Source organism: Mustela nivalis, assembly GCF_964662115.1.
Source record: "Mustela nivalis genome assembly, chromosome: 2".
NCBI lineage: Eukaryota > Metazoa > Chordata > Mammalia > Carnivora > Mustelidae > Mustela > Mustela nivalis.
Window position 1 is genome coordinate 104,048,418 of NC_139021.1, and position 22,308 is coordinate 104,070,725.

The following is a 22,308-nucleotide window of genomic DNA, read 5'->3' on the forward strand; positions in this document are numbered from 1 at the left end:
GACATTCCAGAACTACTGTTCTGTGGGGAAAGGGGCTTGTGCCCTTTTTAAAAAACTTACCTTTTTCAAATATAAAATGAAATAGTTTAAGCACCTCAAAAAGAATATATGAAGCATTAAAAACATGACTGATCACTTTAATTCTCAGTGTGCCTCAGTGTATAGAACATATTTTAAGCCCTATTTTAAGGTAAAAGATATACACAAATAGAAGTCCATATTGGGCAAATCTTCAATCAGGTAAGTTTCAACTACGGATGAAGTCTGGAGGTATAATGACAACATGGAAGCCAGCTTGGAATAAGTAGTCCATTACTCATCAAACCCTGAACTCACCACAAGTATTTTGTTTCTCTGTTTATATTAACGTTCTTCCTCACATCTCCAAACCCACCTCCCTGATACGTTGAAGGTTACTGTGTATCTTTCTACATCTCCACCTTTGCTCATTGTTCATGAGACACAAAGCCCAGGTATTTCTTTGCTAGCTTCCACTTTAAACTGTCTTAATTTACCCTTAGCTGAAGTCATAAACAATTGAACTAAGTCAGTACGGGAAAAACATTCTGATCATCATTGTGTTATCCACAGAATACAGAAAAATGATATCATGTAAAAGAAGGGAGAAAATTTAAAAAATAATAAGAGACTAATAGGACTATAAAAGACCACCACACCTATATCATTAGGTCTCTCTCTTTACAGAAATCCACAAGGGCAGAACTATACATTAAAAAAAAAAAAAAAAGCCAAAAAAACACTTGGCATACCACTTCCATTTCACACTGGAAATGGGTAAATTATAAAGTTTTCATGGTGCAGGTACTTTAAATAGCCAAGTCCCCTAGTCTGGTTCGTCTGTAGTCTGATTTATCTAAATAAAAACTGGGCAAATAAGACCAGGGATCCCTTAGCTTTGAAAGCTGTAAAGTTACAAATTTCCACAGCATTTGAGCATTCATTACCCTACATTAGATCAGCTATGTGCAATGGAGCTTTAAGAGTAGGAGTCATTTTAACCTACTTTAAAAATGAAAAAACAAAAAACAAGGGTTCAGGAGGTCAAATCATTCAGCTGGGCTAGTTCCAAAATACAGCACTTACGTCTAGGTTTTCCGATTCGAAGCCCCTTATTTTTCCAGGACATCCTATTAGTGTCTAAAGTCAGGTTATCACTGTCAAGCGTGAAGATAACATGGGTGAGCCTCAAAGATTCCAATGATTTAATGCGTCTGTATTAGAAAATGTTTGATTAAGGAAGGCCTCTTGAAATTTGTATTACTGCGCAGGCAAATGTCAACGCAAATTTGAAACCACAAAAACAGGAGAGACTAGAATAATATAAAGAAGACAGACAAATACACTTCTAAGGTGAAGACACATATTAGCTCTCCAGTAAATTCCTGTTAAAAATAAAAGTAATAGTATTTAAAGGCTAAGGGATTTAAAATACAATGCTTCAATGGGAATTCAACATCACGTAGGGATGGAATGAATGTTAAAGTCTCAGTCTATACTGAGAGGTATGACAAGTTTTACTACGCCTTTATCTTCAATTATAGGACCCTTAAAAAAAAATAGGATATTAAAGAATAGGCAAAATTAACCCATGGTAATGGAGGTCTTATATAGTTTCTTTGCAGAAGTTTATAAATTGGGTAATGGCATAAGGGAGGCTTCTGGGATGCTGGTAATATTCTTCTTGATATCTATATCTATATCTAAATATATATGGAAAATTTCAACAAACTACTTCATTAAGTTACTTGAAGATTCATGTACTTTGTTCTATATATGGAGTACCTCAAAAATTTTTTTAAAGAAAATTATAGTGAAATATAGAAAAGCAAGAATTTGAAATAGGTACGAAGTCAGAAACAGCACAACAGACTATTACTATGCTCATCAGTGAGAAGGCAAATACTGCACTTGAGGACAGGGGTCCCCATCAGAATGACACAGAATAAGACAAATGGAGGACCCATGAATCCACTGTTATTACGACAACGTTGAAGAGCACATAACGATTCTGTCTGCACGATGTTCACAGAAATTTTTCTATGTTGAAGAGAAGTCAAACAAAGGTCAACTAGAAATTATCTTAAAGATAATCTGCCCAGTAATTTGGGATAACTGAAACATTAATGCAAAAACTCGGGCAATTTAAATGAAATAGAACTTTTAATTACTAAATTTAAGAGCACCATATATTGGATCTAATACAATTAGAAATCAAACAGGGCTTTAAGGGCTTATATCCAGAAACTACCATTTCTCAAAAAATAGACTGCTTGAAAGAACTTAAAAGCAATGCGTGTGTGTGTGTGTGTGTGTGTAAAGATATACACACACACACATATTATTCCTCAGTTCATTCCCTGTGGCTTTTTAAAGAAATTACATAATCCTTAGCTTTTCCTATAAATGGAATTGAACCTGCAACATCTGTATGAGCACACTCAACATTTTATGACCAAAATGATCCCAACACTTTCTCACAACCTAGAGTGCACAGCATTGAAGTGGGCTTTTGTGGTTTATCAAAGCAGATGCAGGAAATGAATACAGAGAGTCTGCCAGCTTCTCTTGAGTCCTACAGCCCCACAGAGAGGAGAAGCTGTGGAAAGGGAGGGACCCCCCACCCCACCCCCACCCTGCACAGCTGTCCAAAAGCAGGCGCTTGAGCCGGTGGACTTCAGTTATGTGAATTCCCAGACACCAACAAAAATGGACTCGAAAAGTCCCTTTTGCCAAGTGGAGCCCTTGCCTTACTGTCTCTTCTCTGAAGCTTCCATGTCTGGAAGGCAGTCAACACGCACAATTGGAGTGAAGAGCTTTACAAAAATAAGTAAGTGCAGTCAAAATGTTTTGATTTATGACAGCTCACTCTGTCGTCTATTGGCAAGAGGTAAATTCGAGGGCCTGGTTCTGCTTCACCCCTTTGAAATAAAATAGGGCAGAAGCTGCCACTTGCATTCATTTTATTTTTCCTAACAAAATCTTTTGATTTTCAAAGGGGCTTTGGACCAGCACGAAGAAATTACCGTCTTCAATTTCACCGCAGATAATGCTACCGATGAAGAACCTCGAGGACCTTATCTTACCTTAGGACCTATGAGGACCACACATGCAGCCGTGCAAACATGCATTCATGCAACAGAGCCGCACCCGACACAGTGCAAAACTGGCAAAGGAAACCAAGTGATGGCCATGCTCATATTCATTTCAAGGGTCTCCTTACCAAATAGTGAAATCCTATGCCTGACAAGAACTCCAAGTTTGCAGAATAGGCTGAAGACAAAAGAAAAAAAAAAAAAAGAGAGAGAAAGAGGGGAAGAAGGGGGAGGGAAGGGAGAAAAGACAGGGAAAAATTAAAATAAAATTTAAAACAAAAGAAGAAAAAGAAAGAAAAATAAACAGCTGATATATGAGCAGGAAAAAGCAACATGATGTCACGCAGAAAGAATCAATTCTCGGAGCAGAATGTGGAGTAAAGGTATTAAAGAAAGAATCTTTGAGTGCATATCTTTAACAAACATGGTTAAAAAAGCACATATTATAAGTAAAGAAACAAAAAAAAATTTGGAAGCAAAGCTAATTAATATAAAAGCCATCTATATGAACTCCACAAGAATATAACTACTCAAACACCGCAAGGGGAACAAATGTTATCTGCCCGAATATACCACTGGAATTCTAGAATTTTTGTCATCGTTGTTATGGTCATTACTTAAAACCAGAAGCTTGGAGCTTTGGGCGTAAAATGTTACTTGTAAGTTTCAGGATGTTTATCATTTGAACTTTTCTTCTTTTCCAGCCTTGACCACACACCCCTTGCGCACATACCAAAGCATCCAGTGAATTTGAACACAGTGAAGGGGAGACAGGATTGGAACAACTGACGAGCACTACAGATGGGGTAACTTCAAGGGATCTCAGTGCTCAGGCTTGCGTTGAGCTTGTTTCTTATCTCTAGACCCAGTTCAGTAGTGGGAAATTCTAAGGAAAGGTGGCTTGTATTCAGCATTTATCATGATAGCACAGGTATGAACTCTCACATTAAACCCCAGAACCGGGGCAAGACCCGCGAGGGACCTGGCTTGCCACCAGGCCACAATGTGGTAGGCTCCTTACAAGTCTTCTCGGGAATACCCTTCACTCACTTCCCTGCTACATGCCCTTCTACGCATCCCTCAGGATCCAATACCAGACAAGTCCACTCCAGCAGGCCTTTGCTTAACCAACTGAGCCACCCAGGCGTCCCCCAACAGGCCTTTGTGAACACCTAGCTCCTTCTCTACTCCCAGCCCAAGCTGAAAGAGTCCCCCTTCTAGGCTCTCCCAGCGGCCAATTGCAAATCTCTACCATGACACCTCTCCTCCTGTACTCCAACTGATGATAGTCTCCCATGTCCCCACACACTCCTGAGCTCAGAGAGCACAGGCTCTGTAGACACCTTTAGCCTTGATGACCCATTTGTACAAAGCTACCCACACCTAGCCTGACTGTCCCAATAATGGCAACAGCTCTATCCTGACTGTCCCATTCCGTCTTGCCAAGCCCTCCCATGAATAGCAGTGTGCAGACATACACTTGCCAGGACTGGGGAGACACGCTATGCCATGGGGAAAAAAAAGGAGTCATGTGCTTGGGGCAGGACGGGAGAAAGGAGACCAGAGAATCACACCGGTGATACTGACTTTCTCAACAGGAAGTTTTGGCTACCATTTCTCATTTCAGTAACTATGCCAATAAGGTAAGAATGAAAATTAATTATACAGAGCACTGTATAGCTTTTCCAAGAGAACATTCATCGACAAATGTCTAAGTGAATCTGAGGTCTCGAGAAATCTCCTAGCTATTCTAAAAGGTTTTGAAATCAATGATCTGCTCAAGGAGATACTGGAATTTAAAATGGGCTATCAGCCTCCTGAGCTGCTTTATGGGCTATATAGTGACAGGGGAAAAAAAAAGACAATAAACCAAAAACATCTTTCTCCAGGGGCCCTCAACCACCGAGCCTTATGCATGCCAACCCAACAAAGGTCTGTCTCCGTCTGAAGAGAGTGGTGACTTCTCAGAGCTGTACCCATTTTGGAGCCCTATATGTATACCAACCTATTTTAAGGGACCTCTTCTATACCTCGTACTGAGACTCTCTGGGATCTGCATGAAACATTTGGAGATAATGTTGAATTTATGACACTAGGATTATGTTTTAACCCAATTTGTCCAGACCTAGGACATTTTGCTGTGATGGAAAACAGAACAGCTCTCTATCTCATTCTTTCGAGATACTGAATGTCTGACAGTCTGTCCGAGAAAAATGACTTCTTATAGTAAAAATTGCTTCTTAACTTTGATTGTTTCTTATCAGTAGCCAGCATGCTACTGGAGGGAAATAAATATATGTAGAAAGCCAAATCCACCCAGAAGACAAATTATATCTTTTGTCCCTCCTGTGCCATCACTTTCAGAGTGTAGTTTCTATATGGACTATAAGGTTTCATTATTATAAGTTTCCTCCAAAAATATTTTCCCTAATGCTGTTATTCCCTTTCCGTATATGCCACCATTGCTAACATTCTTAAGAATTCATAATGTATCTACACCTCCTTGGCTTTGATGCCTTGCTTTGTCATTTTGCTTCTCACTTCACTGCTCTACTGAAAAGCTCCCCAGATGGTCACAGTACCTGCCAATCAGCAAATCTCATAACAGCTTTTCAACCTCCGTCCTGAAGAGCTCTCTGTGGTACACGGCATCATCAACAATTTCAATCTGGGAAACTCTAAATCCCGTTTTACAGCAATGCATTCCCCCCTCTTCTCTAAGTAATCACTCTCCATGTTCTTCAAGAACCCGTTTCTGAAAACCCTTCACATGGAATAATTCTCCAAGTTTTGCTATTCAGACCTTTTTGCTTCTCTTTTCCACTCCCCCTTCATCTGTTTTCAGGACCTGGAGCATCACATGGGTACAAACTCCCAATATGTCATTTCTTGCTCTGGTCTCTCCACCAACACCAAACACTCATTTCCAACTTTCTGCTGGGCACCTCCAGCTGAATGACTTGCTACGACTTACATACCTCAATGACTGCCTAACCAAATTTAACATCTTCTTCTCAAAACCAGTTCTCCGGTCATTTCTTTTTGCTATCACCACCAATATTGTTCCTACCACTCAGCATCGAAACTCCAGCACCATGTTGACCTCCTTCTTCCTACCTTCCGTAGGACTCATTGCCTTGTCCTGTGATTTTCTCTTGTCCATGCTTCCCACTTTCAACCCCACTCTGCATGTGTATCTCCTATATTCCCGGACCTTTGCTCTCCATGGAAGCAGGTACTCAGCTGTGCTCTGGAGTTAGGAAGCACATTGTTGTACGTGCCTGTTTATCCTCAACCCAGGACAGCACCTTGCACATGGCAGGCTTTCAGAAATATGTGCTGAATGAATCAGTGGTGGAACCACCTATCTGAGGAAGCAGTTCTAGCTTAACAGCCTGCACCACTATCAATGGCCTCCTAGCTAGCTGACACTTCTCCAACCTGCTTTTGCTGTCAGACTGCCCTGTATCCCAATGGCTTCCTAGGGCTGAAGACTCAAGTAAAAAAGACTAAGTATAAACATTGAAAAGGAAAAAGGAAGAAGATGCCTTGTCCTGGCAGTCAATATCAATTACAATATTCCGTAAGGAATCTACATAACTCATGCTGACCCTAAATTACTACATTCTACACTCTCTATGTTGTTATCTGCATGAAGAAAATAGCCCCCCCCCTTCTGAATCTACGACCTGCATGTTCTTTAAGACCAATTATAAATTATCATGGCTTTTTCATATCTCTAGTCTGTCCATACCCATCCAATGTGGCCTCACTTAACTACGAATCCCACAGCACTGCATGGCTCTCTTCCAGAATTGGATTTCCACTCACATACCCAGCTATTACCAGGTACACTCCCAAAGTGCAGAGGCCACACTTTACCCTTTTTCACGGACTTGATCATATAGTAAATGCTCAATACACAATGTCTAGAGCCAAGAAGCATCTAACATCCGAGGGAAACAACCCATTCTTAAACGTGCAAGTTAACTTAGACCCACGCAGCTATACCACGACACACAACTGTTAAAATAAAAATTAAAACGATCACTTCAGGTTCAACCTGTGTATGAAGGCATGACTGCTTATCCACCATGGTAGGGCCAGTATTTTTTGTTGTATTTTGTCCTCTTTTTTTTTTTTTTTAACCTATTATATTCACTGAGGTAATATTTAACTGAAGCGGTAAGAAATCATACATTTGTAGTTCTCAGTGATTTCATTTTAACACGTCAAACAAAATTTTTAGTTGGTTTTTGTTAGTTTCATGGTGATTTGGGTTGTTTTAAGACACATTTTTATGATTATAAAAGGCTTTTCATTTTAAAACCTTTAAAAATATACAAAACTAGTAAGAAAAAAAAATCTGCTATACTAGCCCCAAAGAAAACATTATTAAAATCAAGTTTCTTCCCTACCAGTATTTTTCTACACATACAAATTTAGATTTTTTTAAAACTCTGGATCTTTACTATTTAAACATATATTTTACTTTTTAAATACTCATTGTCATAAGTTATTACATATTTCTATACTTAGTGTTAGTGACTGCGCAGCATTTTGCATGTGCCATAATTTATCATTACCTTAATTCATTTTTTCATTTCAGAATTTCTGAGCTTAAATTTTATCTATGTTTGGTGCATAGGTGCTGTGATGAAATTAAGCTACTCCTATTAGTGTATGTCTCAGTCCTGTATGCTGGAATTTTAGACAGATTTCTCTTTTGGAAACGGTAATGGGAAAAGAAGAATTTGCTAACCCTTTTTCAGGAGGTGAAGAGAAACTGAAGATGATATTATAGAAAACATTCTGATGCGGTGTTAATAATGAAAAGGGGGTATCTCAGGCCCCAAACCACATTAACTGAGCTGGCACGGAGTAGCAATGCTCTTCCGGTTTATTCTGAGGGAGAGCTGGCAAAGGAAAATTAGTTACTTCTGAGGTCAAGGAACAGTTTAGAGAAAAAAACTTAATGGAGATAAAACATGACACAGGAGAGAGGAAGACTAGAGTTGGCGTAATTGTATTTTTTCCTCCATTCTCTGACTGCACTGTATCTTGGTGTATGTAATTGAGTGGCCTCTTCATCAACAACAACTCTGGGAACAAAGCTGCTGTTACAAAAGTCTTGGGTGGTGGGGGGTTGGTAGTGAGGAGACTTTGCAGTATGGGCTGCAGGGCATTTAAAGGTAACTTGATGCCCTGGTACTTCTAGATCCCTAGATGTTCCCAGTCCCCTGGGGATGGTGAGCCTGTGAAATGCAGAGGGATGGGCCTCTCTCTCCTGGGGTAAGAGGAAAGAAGACCCTGCCAAAGGGAGGCAGGGGAGGGGATTCACATTGGAAAGTAGCCCCTCACTCCTCTGGGTAACAAGGTGGGTGGAAACCAAGTGCGCCAAAGGATGGATTCTCTGTTTCCTTAACTATAATCACTTTCACCAACTTCAGAGGAAGATCATTATTTGAAGATGTTTGGGGTTAATTTTCACCTAGTTGCAATCTTACATCACATGACACTACAGACTATTAAAGTCAAGTTCAAATCCAAGGAAAGCTTGTATTCTTTGTCTAGGTTACTCACTTTCATAGAAATTTGTTTTCAAACATAATCTAAAACCTGGGTGTGGACTCCTGTGCAATTTGATAATCCAGAAATAGATCTGCTGAGTAATTGACTCTCACAAGTACTAAATTTTGCCAGAAGTTTGAAAAATCAGACTCGAAAGACCCAGCAGAACTACAAATCAATCTGCAAGGAGAACTTGGGGTTCAAAGAGAAAAGAGAAAGCCTTGCTAAGATGCCAGCTTGAGTGGTATGAGGGGAAATCTTTGGCAAGTATGTATTTTCATGTCATTTTCTTCCACAAATGGTCGTTATTTTCAAACAAACATCGGAAAAGATAATTTCGGTAAATGGGGTTTTGGTGTCCAGAAAAATCCCTGTATTTTTCAAAATTGAGGCAAAAATAATAGATTCGGAGAAATTTTAAAGGAGGGAACGTGAAAAGCACCACTGATGTCAAATACTAATCCAGTGATGTCTGTACTCGTGGATTCTGTACTGGGTGCCATATTCCTTCTATTCTGTGTTCTATTTAGTAGCAAAATAGAGGACAACTCAACATTTAGAACACACACATTAACTTGCAGAGAGCATCCTCCTCAGAGTGTTTGATTCCAAAGGGCAGCAGAGGTCAGGAAGCTGGGGGCAGGAGTGGGGGGCCGTTGGGGGGAGTGGGGTGGAGAGGAAGGCACCCCACCCCACGTGCTCCCATTTCAAGGTCCCCTGCGGCTCTCTCCCCAACTCAAATACATTTCACTCAACAAGAGTCTTTATTTTATGGAGCTGTTTACCTAGTCACCATTTCTTTCTCCTTGTTTGATGCTTGTCCTCCAGAACAAAGAGGTCGACTTGCGGCAGACAAGAAGTATAAACGATGGTTTTTGAAATACTGATCGATTAAGGGAAGAACAACCTGAAAGAAAGGAAAAGAGAACAGATCTACACAGTGGGCTGAGGCTCTGGAGCAACCTGAGTTCCATCCACCCTCTGCAGGATCCCACTGTCTGTAGCCACGCGCGCCGTGAGTATGATCCCTGGGATGTAGTCTGACCCGTGTAAGTGAATGAACCCAAGATGGAGAACCTGCAATGCCTTGTCTCCTTCCCTTCCTGGCTGAGAGAAAGTCGATGAATGAGCCAGGCCAAGGGCAGATTATTGATACATTCTTATTAAATGGAGTGAATACTAAAAATGGATATAGTTGAGAGAGAAACAGCTTATCCTCTCTCATCTTCAGCTTCCCCATCTGCAAAATGAGGAAGACGTAGGTCCCAGAATAAAGATTATATTGTAAAGCTTCTTACAATGTAAAGCTTGTCAATTTTATAATTTATAAATGGACAAATGCTTTTCCTCTTTAGAAAAGAAATGCTCATACATTTTTAAATCCTTACAACCATCGCATCTTAAGAAGTAGGTATTTTTCTTCTCCGTCATTGGATAAAAGGCCCCAAAAGGGGAGCTTTGAATTAGACTCCACAGAGATGAAAGGGATCTGAGAATTATGACAGGAAGAAGAGTGAGTTCAAGTATGACCAAGTATCCTCGCAACAAATTTATCTGACATGATTCAGAAGCACTTATTTCTGTGCCAGAGAATATTTACATGTAGAATCTGTATTTGTAGACCAGTACACTCTGGAAAGAGGCAAAGATCTAGAGAGTATATTTTGTAAACAAACATACTGAAGCAAAACCAAAATGGATTGTATACTGTACTTTAGCGAAGAACTTGATTTCTTGTTCATAAGGGAAATGTTCTCCTTTGCTTCTGCTGCCACCATCTGTAGACAGTAAGAGTTGTTAGGAACATGTCTGACTTCAAACATTACAAGATATTCACCTAAAATGCAACATTTAGAACATGCTGCTTGATGTGTTATCCCTGTAAACCAAACACAGAAAGGCATCCAAAATATCAAGGCTAACTTCACCAAGCAGGATAGTAATTTTTCAAAAGGATTTTAAAAAAATATCCAAACCCAAACAAAAAATTCATCGAGGCTAGCCCATACATGGGGATAAAAGAGCACACACGCTGGTTTAGCATTACAATCTTCGTGACACACGTGTAGGGGACAAGTGGAAAAAAGTAGAAATCCCACATCTTCTCTCAGTAGGAAAGAAGCTCAGGGCAGTGCGCAGAGAGTAGAAACTAAGGAAACAAAATTGGTGACATTTTAACCTGGGCCCCTAGTAAAGGCAGTTACTTCTTGCTGTGACCCAGAGTTACAATATTACTATACCAATTAAAAAGCTACAGGAAGCCAGCCTGGGGTGGGAGGGAGGATCACGACCATAATATTAGATGGGAAAATTAACATGCTGCTCAGAAAGAAGGAAGTTCACTTATGTCACTAGATAATTTCCATAAGCAAAGCAAAGACATCCCAGTTTTCCCCAGGGTTTAGAAAATGATTTTGAGGTTAAGAACTGATTGCCCTCGTGCATTTAGCTTGGAAGTGGCCTTTGGCACCTTCTTCATGCATACAGAAGACAGTTCCTGCATACAGAGGAGGTAACAAAAGGCATAATAACCAAGATGATACGCAGATCACACCGGAGAGCAAAAGATTTCAAAAACTGAATATAGGGGCGCCTGGGTGGCTCAGTGGGTTAAGCCGCTGCCTTCGGCTCAGGTCATGATCTCAGGGTCCTGGGATCGAGTCCCGCATAGGGCTCTCTGCTCAGCAGGGAGCCTGCTTCCTCCTCTCTCTCTCTCTCTGCCTGCCTCTCTGCCTACTTGTGATCTCTCTCTGTCAAATAAATAAATAAAATCTTTTAAAAAAAAACAAACAAAAAAAACTGAATATAAAGTTTTAGTAAAATTTATAAGCAGAGCTTCCTTATTTTATAAGAATCAAACTGACTTCTGCCAGAAAAAGTTATTTGGTAAATAGAAATAAAAGCAATTTGAGATATGTTTCATTAAATCTGAGACAGGAGTTGGGGAAAAGTCTTAAGAAATTTAAGTAATATTTTCCAATATCAGAATAATGCTCTTCACATGAATGAGTAAAAGAAAATTGTGCTTTTTTTATATTCACAGATTTCATTTTTGTATGCTTTTAAATTCAATCTCTCTCAAGAATATTAGTAAAATGGCCGGATCCATTTAAGGGGCTTTCTCATATAAACTATGTCAAGACAGTTTTGCACATAGCTAAAGATGCTAGCATTTCAAGGAACTAAATAGGAAACATCTTTCCTTTTTACATTATACATTTTAACAAAAATGATAATGCGCAAACTCCTGATGTAGAGAATATAATCTAGATATAATACAAAAATCAGAAAAAGGGATATGTGCTTTCTTACTATGGCCATTAGCCTCAAATATGTTGCAAAGGCAGTAAATTTAAAGATAAAAGAAGGCATGATAGAAGTTTCATTGGCAGTGACAATGAAAAATTAAAATTAAAATAAATGTAAACAATCCCAACTCTGCTCCTCTAACAGAGTTCTTGGTCATATCCAACTGTAAAAGGAACATGTCGGGGCGGGGGGGGGGAACCCCTGAATTTCTTGGGATCTACATTGAGCTAGCATCACTTTTCCCCCAGCACTAGGTTTAGAAGACTCTATCCTGTGGAAAAAAAGAAATGCACTACGTGGTGAATTTGCAGCCAGGGTCTCACCACTCCCTCTGCACAAACAGGGCTTATTCAGAAACTTGTGTACAACGTGGATAAAGCCCAAACACATGTATCCACCACATTTTTGTTTCTGTTACCCAAGCAGGGTTAAAAAAAGAAAAAAAAAGTTTTTCTTAGAACCCTGATTTTGCTTTCCTTCTTCCCTCTTGACAAAAAGAAGACTGCATTTGGGCTACTACTCATATCAGATACTTTTCAATGTGTTTGAGAAATTTCAGTATTTAGCTATATGCACAAATAATGAAGTTCTAGAACCTAGGTGAGGTTTGGTGGGCTGAGGTCCGGAGCCGATGACCAAGAAAGAATTCTTGATGACAGCACCTGGGGGCAGGAAGAGCTGCAGCTGCCCCAGGTTGTGAGGGATGGCAGGTTATGTATCCTGCTGGTTGGGGGAAGGTGAGGGGAAGGAAGGTTTCAGTGGAGTTTTCATATGCTAAAGAGGGCCTACAAGGTGCCAGGATGTTCCACGCCTGCCGGAGGCCTTGCCCTTGCGGCTTGATCAATGTTGTCTTTAAACCAGTCATTAACATTAAGATAGTTGGGAGACTTTTTGGTGGGGTGTCACAATCCTGCTATCAATCGTCTTTGTTAGTGAGATTTAGGACATTTGTAAGCCAAGGGAGACTCCTGTCTAGCAGGATTGTGAGCTCAGCAAGTTAACTATTTGCTTATTGTTCATGGCAGTCAGGGCTGCCTGAGGGATGTTACACATAGGACAGGGGGGAAGTGGATGGAGGGGGGTGTACAAGGCGCCAGCTTCTGCTTTGTCTTCAGCCAGCCTCATGCTCCCTCATCACAGACTTCCAAAATTCATCATGTCCTCATTTTTTAAAAAATCAGAAAATTTCATTAATTGAGACAAATTTTCTACTTTTCAGGGTGACTCATAAATTGTATTTTTAAAAAATTATTGCATGAGCTACAGAGAGATTACATATTATAAATTAGTTTGCACAGTTGGCTTCTGTGAAAAAGACAGTTAAGAAATCCAAAGTACAGGGGCGCCTGGGTGGCTCAGTGGGTTAAAGCCTCTGCCTTCGGCTCGGGTCATGATCCCGGGGTCCTGGGATCGAGCCCGCATCGGGTTCTCTGCTCAGGAGGGGCCTGCTTCCACCTCTCTTTCTCTGCCTGCCTCTCTGCCTACTTGTGATCTCTGTCTGTCAAATAAATAAACAAAATCTTTAAAAAAAAAGAAAGAAAGAAAGAAAGAAATCCAAAGTATAGCACTTGGCTACAGATAAGGAGCAGGCTGAGAAATTAGGAGGCTCTTTAAGAGAATAGTATTCAACTGGAAAATCTTTCATCCCATTAGGGATGATCAGGAGACGAGGAACAAGAAAATACCAAAGCCCGAATTTCGATGAACTTTAATCTGACGTGCCAAAAACGAAGACCTAAATTCTAAGAAAACAGTAACAAAAAGATTCCTTGGTCAGGATGGGTTTGCGGAGGATATATTTATTGCTAAAGGCTCTAGGACTATGGGCCCTGAGGAGAAGTATTGAAAAGCAGAAAGAATGAGGATTAAAAAAACAAAAATAAAAATAGAAAAAAAAAAAACCATGAAAAACAAAATAAAAAGATAATGACCAGAAGACGCTGGTTTTTCCAAAGGGGCCATCTTAATCCTTAATCCTTCAACCTTAATACTAACCAGGGGCTAGAAAGTGATTGACATGAAGCTCAGTAATTAACAACTCAAATTTTAAGTCAGTGGTGTGGAGGACAATCCTGAAATAAGATGTGAGAGGAGGCTGCATTGAAAATCCATTCTGAATCTAAGATAAAAACAAGGAGTTCCCGAGGTGACTGGGTGGCTTAGTCAGTTAAGCATCTGCGTTTGGCTCAGGCCATGGTCTCAGGGTCCCGGGATCTAGTCCTGTGTCAGGCTCCCTGCTCAGTGGGGAGTCTACTTCTCCCCTCCTCCCGCTCATGTTCCAACCCCCTCTCTCTAATAAATAAATAAACACTTCAAAAAGAAAAAAAAATGAAACAAGGAATTCTCTTCATACTCTGGGAGCATGGGGCCACATGGGGAGGAGCTGTTCCATTGTACTTTGACAGGATGGCAAAGTGCTCTGCATTGCAGACACTCCACCATAAATGTGTGTCCCTACGAAGGCTAAACTCAAGGCCTTCACATTGCTTAGAAAGTCTGGGTATCCACAGTTTCAGTTTTTTCAAGAGCATGGCCATTAATTTCATAAGGAAAGATTTAGCTCTATCTTCAATTCTGATGTCCATCCACAGTGTCTTTCAAAAATTAAAAAAAAAAAAACAATGCCAATAAACAGTATAAGGAGAAAAGAATGGTATGTTCTTTTTTTTTTTTTTTTTAAAGGTTTCTAAATTTACCGATCCCTAAGAACGTGTTTGCCTACTGACTGTTAGACTCTGTTTAGTAATAGGATGGGTAGACAGCGTTTATACTGCCCGGGAACACACCAAAAACAGTCTGGCAGCCTGCCGTCTGAACCCGTGATGCTGTCAACATGAAGAGTAACAGACACCGGACCCTTAGTAACGGGATGACGGTACCTACCAAACTCCAGGATATACTGATGGGCTTCATCGACGTAGCGAATGAGTTGCTGAAGGAAGCTATAAGCAAATCGTTTCTCAATGGACGGTGTGTCCAATTCCAGGTCTTTGAATCCCCTAGGGTAGCAAAAATAAAATATGGAAATTAGTTCCTACAAAGACTATTGGGAGGTAGTCTTTTTTGCTAAAATGTACATATGGAATATATAAAAAATGGAGAATGATCTAATATCCTTGCAGCTATAGGCAGAAGTGAGATTCAATTTATAAGGAATACTTTGCATCTGATTAAAAAAAAACCTCTAGAGAATAACTCTATTATTATGCCAAAAAAGTCACCTTTAGAGAAACAGAGGGTCATTTTTGTTGAAAATTTGTGCCTAAAAGATGGATGGGATTTCACCTAAGCCGTGAAAGGAACCAATCATGTGGCCAAGAGCCAAGGGCATTAATGTTTCTGATGTGTTTATTTTGGAGATACTAAATAGTAGCTGTAAGGTTCAAACGGATCACAGAATCATTTTAAGCATTAAATCTGATGGGGACAGTTAAAAACTCAGTCTTTGTAACAAGAACACGTAATGGTAGGTATGCTTTTACCTGGATACGGCGTAGCCATTGATCTGCAAGAACTTGAGGATGTCCTGTGCTTTTTCCCTATCCTTGGCCTTCTCTTTGGCTGTCAGCGTATCATAGGGTACCAGCAGGGGATGGTTTCCACCTCCTGAGAGCATGCCCAGACAAGAACATAGCATTGCAATTAGAAAATACTCCAAAACGTGATAGGACCAGGGTACAGGACTTCTGGTATCTTCCTATTAGACACGGAGTATATACAGGTTGTATAAGGCTCTTGCCTTTCCAGTGCCTTTAATGCTCTGATTAATTTAGGAAATCCACTCAAAAAAGGGCTGCACATATGCCTTCTAAGAGGCAATTAAAATATGGACATGAGACATTTGTGGTATCATGTGTTGATGACATGTGCAATCACAGGGGAAGGGAGAAGCAGCCACATTCCCCTCTCCATCCAAATGAGCTCTGGATGTGGAGTGTGTAAACACACCAAAACACACACAGCGTGAGCTAGTGAAATTACAAGGCATGTTTCAAGGGATAGGCTTCACTTCCCACCCCTGAGAGACAGAACAGAAAAAAAAAAATGTCTTAAATATGGAATTTTTAGTACACCTCCCCGAACAAGCAGTACTTTAAAGTCACACATTCCACACAAAACCTATACTTATCTGCTAATTTTAAAGCTAATCTCTCTTAAATACCTCCCAAGAGCAGCATACATACTTGACTGATTAAAAGTTCTGACAAGCATCTAGGTTTCTAGTTTACCTATTTTAGTGAAAAATACAAAAGAGCATTCCTTTTAGATTTAGAAAATATTGAAAATTTTTAAGAATTAATAATGAAAAATGTCTCTATAAAATTACAGATTTTGTAAAAGTCTTTGTAAGGTTTATGAACGTTTCAGAAATCGCAGGGTAATTCCAGATACAAAGATCTGATGAGTGGTGTGCCCCAGATATAACATTGATAAAACACATAAGGGAATGTATTTTCAATGGGATGCTGAAATTTCCCGAAACCAAGCTGCTAATGGGAATTCCAGAAAAAAATACTTAAATATTTGGCTTGAATTGTGAGGACAACGTGAAGCCTATTAGATCAGCGTCCAATATGATGTGGCCAGAAGCCACTTAAACAATCATAAACAATGAATCTGCCCGACACATGAAAGAAGCCATCAAAAACGCAAAGGAGAACGTGCCATGGAATCACGCGCTGAGCCTTCTCACCACTAGGTGGCAGTATACGATCATAAATGCAAAGGGACCGGCCTCAGCTAAATAAGGAACACTACATACATTAAGGATCTGTCATTCATTTTATAGTTTGGTAGGAACAGTATTGACTATAATGCAATTGTCAGAAAACAACAGAAACCAGCATTCGGTGAACAGCAAGAAGGACACAGAATATGTTATTAAGCACACTGAGAACAGATTTGACTTCTACTGTAATCAAAAATGTAATGGGATGTTTTACGGAAAAAAATGTATAAATCAAGCATCTAATTTGATCATCCTGCAATCATCTCCTATTTTGAACTCCACTAATTCACTTAGTCCTTTATTCCCAGAAAATTATATTAATTTGGCAACCACAATGATTTGGGGGTCAGATACCTATACCAGATACTCAAGGAGGGAGAGGGAGAGGGTAGGAGAGAAAATAAAAAGCCCCGGATGGGTTGGAAACTAGAGTGCGCAGCTTCTGAGTGGATTTTTTTTAGGTGTCTAGGTGTATGACAGATCGTAAATGACCTTCTGTTTCTAGCTGCCTCCTTGTTCCTGACTTCCTGTGCTCGCCAGTTCTCTCCTCTGTCCTTCCCCTCTTCCCTTTCCTCCCGCCCCCCACCCCCCCCCCCCACAGGCACTAAGACATAGGGACCGAGACAGGCACCTCCTCCGTGCCAACCCAGATCTCAAAAGAGAAGCAGCACGGTCAGGATACAGGTTGGGGTCAATGTCCCCAGAGGAGGGAACAAATTTGACAAAAGACTCAAGTCATTTCTTTCCTAAAGTTGTTCACAGCATCCGCTTATCTTCTTCCTCAAGACTCATCTCTCACCTTTGTTATTCTTAACAACTTAAAGCCAAGACCCAGCGCGGCAGTATATTCTAACACCTTTTCTCCTGGTCTGCTGTTTTGGTCCTCAACCACTCACTTTCTCCTTCAAAGGGGGAGGATTACAAGGAGTAAGAAGAATGATTAAAGGTTCTGCAGACTCGTATCACCACCCTGCCCCGTAGCCTGGCGCACCCAGGCCTGTCTCCCAGCCATGCAGTCTGAATCTGGACCAGTGCCAGCTGCCCGCTGCGATCTGGGTGTCTCGCTTCCAGGTGGACTGCTTTCAAAACTCCACTGACTGTGGGATCCCTAAGAGCTGCCTCAGAAACTGACGAAGCCGTAGTGATTGAAAGCTACTTGGGAAAAAAAAGAGAACATATTTTTTTCATGTCATCTGCCCGCATGAAAAATAGGAATTTTGTTGACTAGTCACTTGGATGATGTCTCTTCAAGAATCCCACTAAGCAAAACTCTATCAGCCATCCATCCATCTGTCAGCCAACCAAACGTCTGGCCATTCATTTAACAAAAATTCATGGAAGGCTTCTAGAAAAACAGGCCCAGCCTTGAGTCGAATTTTGCAACAGGCAATTGTGGTGTAAGGAATCCTCTCTGTTCATTTCCATGACTGATTCTAATTTGTGCTACTCTGTTCTCTACTGTTTGATGCCTGGTCCCAACCTGCAACATCACCTAGTTTTAGCCCTGAAATACCCTGCCCTTCAAAACTCTCTCCCATATATTTTTATTTATGCCAATAAGTAAGAGACAGAATTTCTTGATGCCTAGAACTGTACAGTAAATATGACAAAAGTAACATAATTTGTGGTCTTGACCTGGAGACAGTTACAATTCTCTGTGAGGGAAAGAAATCCATGTAGGAAGTAGTGAGAGGTGTGCACGTGCACACACACCCACAAACATGTTCACAGACCAATACAGAATAAATAACGATGCGAGAGATCATCAGTGTAGGATACACTAAATTGAAGAAATTATTTCTGCCAATAAATTAAGAAAAGACTTGAGAAAATGATTAAGAATATTTAGTCACTTTAGTATTTAAGAAAAACAGCAGAAAAGGAGAGCAAAAGCATGTAAGGGACAAGAGCGTGACTGTACTGGGCCCACCAGAGGGGGTGACTGGAAGCGGGAAGGCACGACGTGAGAAAAACATCTGAGTTAGGGATAGAAGTCAGGGAGCGAGGTCTAAGAAATGCACAGAATACCTCGAATGTTAGAATGAGAACCAGTATCTGCAAGCTAACAGGAGCCTGAAAGAGCCATCGGAATTCTGAGACATGAAGAAAGGTGCACTCGCAGTTAGGTAATTACGGAATTTCCACCCAAAACTGTTACAGGCATGTTTGAACTAGTCTAAGAAAACAAATAGATAAGTTCTCATTCTAAAAAGACTGTTCCATCCAATTCAGAGACTCACATAGTCGCACTCTGATTCATTTTTAATCAGGATTTTTAGAAAATATTACCTTTGGATTCCAGCTCCATTTTCTTTTTCTTTGCCCATATATTGTGGTAGTTTTCAGCCATCATTTCTGCCATAGCCTTAAGTGAACAAAATATTTAGCAAATAAGTTCCAGTTTAACGAGTAGAAATAGAGAAATTTGCTTGCCAATAGGTAATATTATAACATACTTTAAATTAATAAATCATAGTGTGTCAGTGCTAAAATACCTTTAAAAGATCATTGAGCACAACTCTTTTTTTTAAAGATTTTTTAAAAAAGATTTTATTCATTTATTTGACAGAGAGACAGAAAGAGAGGGAATACAAGCAGGGGGAGTGGGAAAGGGAGAAGCAGGGAGCCCCATGCGGGGCTCGATCCCAGAACCCTGGGATCATGACCTGAGCCAAAAGCAGACCCTTAAGGACTGAGCCACCCAGGCACCCTGAATACAACTCCTACTTGGAATCTGAATCCCAAATAATTCCAGCCTGTGAAATCATGCAGCAGTAAACATCAGAGGTGATCTGATGGGACTGATTCTTGTTATTTGTAATATTCAAGGACACAGGTTTTATTAATCAAATAATGAAATTTCAAATTAGCTGCGAACTCTAACAAAAAAAAATCTATGTATTTGCATGTTCTTACTGTAATCTCCAAAGCTTTAAAAGGCAATCTAAACTTTATTAAACAGGGAATGCAAAGAACCTAGAGGGACATTCTAGATTCCACGTCTGTCCCAAACTTGGGGAGAGATCAGAGACCTTAGACAAACCACATTAACCTTTCTGTGGACTTTTTTTTTTTTAATTTATTTGAGAGAGTGAGAGAGAGAGAATGTGTGTGCACAGGGGGAGGGGCATAGGAAAAGAATCTCAAGCAGACTCCCACTTGAGTGGGGAGACCAACACAGGGCTCGATCTCACAACTATGAGACCATGACCTGAGCTAAATTCAAAAGTCAGACACGTTAACTGACTACGGAGCCACAGAGGCTCCCTCGGCTGTGGCCTTTTGCTTATCAAAATCTTACCTTATCTAAAATCTTATCTCAATCTTATCAAAAGATAAGATTGCCTCTAACATTCTCTCGATCTCCTTTTGATTTTCAAGTTCACTATCTCATTTTAAGATCTCCATCCATACAGGAGCAAAGACAGAGGGCAAGCCAAACCATTTAACATAATTAATATGACCTACTACATAGGGGTTCTCTTTATGTATTTATTCTCTTGGATCAATACTAACGACGCCAATACTGTTGTTTGATCATCATATGGACCTGTTGACTTCTGATACAAGACAACACATTTTCTTTTACTCAAATCAACCATTTCAAAGTATGCTCCTTAGCGACCAAGGAGAACAGATACAACTATGGACGGAGCAGGCAGAACGCCCCCAGTTTCCTTGGATAAACGACTTCGAATACATATTCTTTAACTGAGGTTACCCTTAAGCAGAGCATAACTAATTCCTGATTTATTCTCTTCTCACACACTACTTCATTATAGTGGGATTTTTTGAAATAGCCATTATCTTTAAGGAAAATATGTTATCTAGAAGAAACATCCTAGAAAAAGTTGTATCAACTTTAAAAGCAATTAAGGTCCATAATTTTCAATTTCACAGACCCTTTATATGATCACCACATTCAAATAATTCATGTGGAAAATACAGGCAGGAAAGCGTCACAGTCTGCTTTTTAAAAATGATTCTTTTAAAAGTCCGTAACACTTACGTGCAGGTCTCGGGACAGTGTGACGTTGCTCATATCAATGGCTCGAGGACTATACCCGTGTGCAGCATCCACAGAAACCTAGATGAGTGACCAAAAATGAAGCCTAATTAAAAAGCCCAGTGGAGACTTAAGACAAATGTCAGAAATACAGGACAAATAAACCTCTACACGTCACGTTGCATCAGATGAAACCGGCAAGTATCTGGGCAAACTTAGCTCACAAACGTATCTAGCAAATTAAATGATGTTTGGGTGTCTGATCGTTTCAATTGATGACTGAATAATATATCCCAACATCTCAGGGACTGCCAGTCCCCAAAGCTAATGATCAGAATTCCACAAATTGTGCAAAGAATCCAATATTCTGAAGCATTACCTTTGTCAAAGGATCCCCTGTATTCTTTGGTTTCTTACAGATTCAAATTAGCTGCATAAAATGTATTCTTCCTCATGCGAACAGTAATTAATCAAAGAAGGCAAAACTTACAAATGTTTCAGTGGGCCAAAGGTTAAGACAAAATACAGCCAACTCTTTAATTTTAAAAGTACTTCATACATGGTCAATGATTAACCAAGGTATCCCCAATAACAAGGAAACTTAATTTCTGAATTTTGGCATTTTTAAAACGAAAAATACCTTGTCATCAACTGTAAGACTTCTCATACTGCCCTATGCTTTTTTTTTTTTTTTTTAAAGATTTATTTATTTGAGATGTGGGTGGCAGTGAGGGCAGAGGGAGAGGGAAAAGCAGCCTTCCTACTGAGCAGGGGGCCCAACATAGGGCTCAATCCCAGGATCCTGGGACAATGACCTGAGCTGAAGGCAGGCGTTTGACAAAAGAGCCCCCCAGGTGCCGTACCCCCCACCCCTCACCCATCTCAAAGTCTTTAACTTTGATCATACTGGCAAAGCCCAAGTAAAGCAGTATTTTCAGATTCCAGCAACTGGGGATCATCTTTGGAAACCATATTCCGCCTAACACAACATCTATAATCAAATTATTGTTCTGTCCTTGTCATCTCCAAGTGCTGCTGTGTTCCCTACCTTTCTCAAATTAACTACCCTCCTGACAGGCCAGTCTGGATCCGTGGCGATCACCTCGAATACTCCTCCCCATCCACAATCCTCTATCAGACAGTCACAGAATTCGGTCTCTTCTACTTCAAAAATATCTCCAGGATATATCCATTTCCCTTCATTCCCACTATCTTTGCTCTAATTCAGACATTTGATACTTCTGTTCTGTTTCGTGGCCTGTCTACAATACCCTTCCCAAGGAATCGGCCTTTCTGTCTTCAGTCTCCCCCTTCTCTGATTCATTCCCCATTCTGCTGTCAGAACTGTATTTTCAAGATGTTTGTCACTCTCTAAATTTGCTATACAGGAAACATCTGTGGGCATGGACAGTCTTTCTTGTCTTAGTATTCCCTGCAGCACCAAGCCCTACTTCATTGGCTCCACAATGATAAAATAATTCCTAATCTCACAGATACTGTAGCACATGTCTACCCTTTTTTTTTTTTTAACAAGATTTTATTTATTTGACAGACAAATCACAAGTAGACCGAGAGGCAGG

The 22,308-nt window shown here is 40.2% G+C and overlaps 1 protein-coding gene across 3 annotated transcripts in view; it reads right to left on the minus strand.

Moving 5' to 3' along the window:
• RYR2 (ryanodine receptor 2) overlaps positions 1-22,308 on the minus strand; it is a 733,452-nt gene that overhangs the window by 140,464 nt on the left and 570,680 nt on the right. For all 3 annotated transcript variants that reach the window (XM_082721308.1, XM_082721309.1, XM_082721307.1), the window contains exons 57-63: positions 20,732-20,809; positions 19,012-19,087; positions 15,476-15,599; positions 14,877-14,992; positions 10,398-10,462; positions 9,470-9,591; positions 3,242-3,291 (exon numbers count right to left, since the gene is read on the minus strand). In XM_082721308.1, the coding sequence (XP_082577434.1) occupies positions 3,242-3,291; positions 9,470-9,591; positions 10,398-10,462; positions 14,877-14,992; positions 15,476-15,599; positions 19,012-19,087; positions 20,732-20,809 (631 nt within the window). The remainder of the gene's footprint in view (positions 1-3,241; positions 3,292-9,469; positions 9,592-10,397; positions 10,463-14,876; positions 14,993-15,475; positions 15,600-19,011; positions 19,088-20,731; positions 20,810-22,308) is intronic.